We start from the raw sequence: 3,636 nt of genomic DNA on the forward strand, positions 1-3,636 counted from the left end.
ATAAGTTATTCTTCACCCAAGGTAATCTTACGATCATTTCATAAATAAATTACGTTTCGAATTCAAATAGTTACATTCCTATTGATTCACTACGTAAAATTTGACATAAGAAAATAAAAATATAGGTGATAAGACAAGAAAATTTGCAGTTTATGTATATTTTACACTATGTTTTATGTTTGTAATTTTACGTAACATAAATTATTTTTTACGGCGACTATATATTTTCTTACGATCTATTTTTACGTATAAAATAAGACAAAATTTACGGAATGTAAAATTATGGTGCATTGCTATTAAAATAGAGGAGGGTGAAGAATAACTATTCCTCCTTTGCACTAATTCTTCTGCATCAAATGTTTTGAAGAACTCTGGCACGTCCTACCTGCAAAGAAATATTTCTTTTATTTTTACGTGCAGTCACTTTTTTTTTGGCTGTGGTTCCCTAAATTCTACAGTTTATAGTTTTTCACTGGTTTGCTACTCAGAAGTAGTTTGGGGTTGCATCTCTTCTGTTACTGATTTATAGATGTTGCTCGTAAAGGTAAATTTGGCAAGCATCTGCTGGGATGTTTCTCCAGAACATATTAACATGTGGGGATGCCCTCCCAAACATATACTCCCTCTATTCCTCTTTGTAGTGCGCCATTGTGCGTAGCGCTTATACCAAGACGTGACCTGGCACTCTTATTTGGACAAGAATTACCCCTCCGTCTGCTCACTCTGCCACAGCACATGGCTGCCTGCTGCTGCACTCCGTGAACCAGGCGAGGGCTATTGTGGTCCAAAGCAGCTTAGGCGCACTACATTTCGGAATCCAGCCTAAAAGACTATACGCATTAGAATATGGAATGGAGGGAGTATTTTTTTTATGTTGTTTCTGCTAATGCCACTTTCTTTAAAAAATATTGAAGAATATACATCATTATGTAAGCTTAAATAGCAACACTTAAGTTAATAATATGCTATTGAGTACTGCATCCAATTCTCTGTTTATTCTTGCATTTAATTTATACTCAGATGTCATTGTATTCCTTGGAATATGCAGTTCATCAGCTCAGAAATATTTTAGGCGAGGGACACGTCTAAATTGGCCTGAAGGTGCTGTTACAAGAGAAAGCATCAGAGCAGTCAGAAAACTACACCGGCTAAAGGTTTTGATTCCCCTGATTATTCCTTTTTAGTTTTATTTGGTCATCCTTTTTTACCAATTTTCAAAGAACTTGTGCATTTTTTAAGCCAAAGTGGAAAAGCTGCAAAATCTGCAGTATAAGCCCAAACAAACAGGGCCTTAGAGCATCTCCAACAGGCGCTCAAAAAGAGCTCCGCACACTAAAAGTTTATTTTTTTGGGCGCCGGGCAGCTCCAACAGAAGCTGTAGCACTAAAAGTTTTTGGGCGCGCGCTGAAAAACGCTATCGCGCGCAGCATATTTTGGGCGCCGGATTGCGCGTGCTTCACAATTTGCACTGTCTGCTTTTTGGGCGTGCGTTTTTGGGCGCCTGCCAAAGCAAAGTTGGTACCGGCGCATTAAAAGTGCTACAGTGGCGCGCTATAACGTTTATTGGGCGCGAAATTTTTGTGCGGCCGTTGGAGATGCTCTTACATAAGTAACTGCACATGTATAGATAAGTCTTCTTTGGTTCTTCCACTGATTTGAGTCTATGTATGGTAGTGCATACTTGTAATTAATTCTAACACAGTTTTTCTTGGGCTCGTTGGAGTGCAAATACAAAAAGTAAATAAGTTCCAGTTATCCAGTCCGTTGGTAATTATATTTTTAGTTGTAATTAATCCAGAATATTTAGGTGCTGTGCTGCTTGCTTGTTGAAGTATTACTTTAATTCACGACTGAGAGAGTGGGGGAATGTAACCTACAATATGGAAATAACTGTATATCTTCAACTTCAGGACTTGGTCGCGAGAAATGCTGACCATTCAAAGGCATCGCTGGCAGACTTGCTATATGGTCTTTTAAGGTTTGAGCCTTCAGAGCGCCTTACTGCCCAAGAAGCTCTAGATCATCCATTCTTCCGAATTCCAGGTCCAACATGACAATTGGAAGATGCTTTGATTCCGCCGCTCGCCAAGAACAATGCCTGGAGAAGCAGCGTGCACAAAACCGAGAGCAGAATGCCTTTGGCTAATCTCTAGCATAAAGATGATATAAGCCGAGCTATGGTGCTTGTGGTGGTGGTGATAAGCTGTTGTTCCAGTCGCTCAGGTGTAATGTACAATAGCATTTTTCCTAGGGAGGTTAGTGTACTGGATGCGACCTGTACATTGTGAAGTTGCGGTGCACCACGGGTTGCCGTCTGAATCCTGGTTTTGTAATCGCACTACAATGATCACTGACCAAGGCAAGGCAGCCGTAAAGGAGGTGCTAGTATTTTGCCTGCCTGTGCTATGTTCTGTTTCTCGAGAAGTGTTTGACAGGGCTGAGAGTCCCTGCAAATTCAGACCATGCTGTTGAAAGTTGAAATTAATTCAAGTTGTATGTTTTTAACTCTTCAAAAAACTGAATTGTCGGAGACTTTGGAAAGCACTGTTCTGGGAATACATTTAGGGTGCTGTTACGCAACATGACTCATGTTGCAGAAATTTTTGCAAGATATTTCTTCTGCAACAGAGTTCTTGTTTCACTTTTTTTCAATAGAGGTCTTGTTGCAGTTTTGTTTTTCTGCAACAAAGGTCTCATTGCAAATTTAATTATTCTGAAACAGAGATCTTGTTACAGTTTTTGCTGCAATGGAGACTTCGCTCTGAAAACTCATCGTAGTGGACATTGAGCAGCGAGCAACAGTCACGTTGGTCGAAAGAAAGAAAGAAAGAACGCTCCCCCAGGACACGCGTGCAATCCGCTGGTAGAAGCAAAGCATTTTTCATACTTTTAAGACAGAAAAAGCAGAGTTAATTCTTTGATTGTTTGTTCGTTGCACTTCGTGGGTCACTTTTTGTCCTGCGCAGACGGCACATCCATCTTTAAGCTCTTTCCCATTGTCACTCTGTGCTCCCCTGACGGCCTGACTATTAGCAACAGCAGCGACTTATGCATGGGCTAGGAACAAGGAGATGTGGAATGTCGCCAAAATTGTGTTTTGGCCTCGACTCGGCCAGAGCAGAGCTATGCGAAATACCTCATCTTTATCGCGACGGTTCTTCCCTGTTTCTGCTACAACACAGAAACTGACTGCACAAAACGTTTTTCAACAGCAAAGCTGCAAGCAAGATGCTGACTTTGAAAGTTTGGAGATTTGGCCGTCGTGGCCTCGCCGGCGACGACATGTACCCATTACAGACCAGGATTACAGAGAAGGGAAATAATTGGCATCACCGGACGGATAACGACGCGTGCCTCCGCCTCCTCCGCGGCTGTTGGATCTGACTAAGTCGTTGCAATTCACCCCAACGCAACAACTGATGTGTTGCTGGATCTGGATCTGAAACACCATGAGAGTAGTGGCCAGTCGTACGTGCTCCTCCTCAAGGTGACGCCTCCTCCACCGCCGCTCGCACGCCAGCAGTAGGCCAGCGTGGGTGCCACCGCTGCCACCCACCTCCACCATGAACATCGGCCTCGAGGTGCGCCCGAGCTCAAGCTGCATCCGCCGTCTTGGAGAAGCATCGGCGTCCGCGT

The 3,636-nt window shown here is 42.8% G+C and overlaps 1 protein-coding gene across 1 annotated transcript in view; it reads left to right on the forward strand.

Moving 5' to 3' along the window:
- The window catches only part of LOC119268290 (serine/threonine-protein kinase AFC3-like), a 6,953-nt gene extending 4,419 nt beyond the window's left edge, over positions 1–2,534 (forward strand). Inside the window, exons 11-12 of the mRNA XM_037549879.1 lie at positions 1,049–1,154; positions 1,911–2,534. Of these exons, the coding sequence (XP_037405776.1) occupies positions 1,049–1,154; positions 1,911–2,054 (250 nt within the window). The 3' untranslated portion in view covers positions 2,055–2,534. The remainder of the gene's footprint in view (positions 1–1,048; positions 1,155–1,910) is intronic.
- The last annotated feature ends 1,102 nt before the right edge of the window (positions 2,535–3,636 follow it).

The sequence above is a fragment of the Triticum dicoccoides genome, chromosome 3A, assembly GCF_002162155.2.
Source record: "Triticum dicoccoides isolate Atlit2015 ecotype Zavitan chromosome 3A, WEW_v2.0, whole genome shotgun sequence".
In the NCBI taxonomy this organism is placed as follows: Eukaryota; Viridiplantae; Streptophyta; class Magnoliopsida; order Poales; family Poaceae; genus Triticum; species Triticum dicoccoides.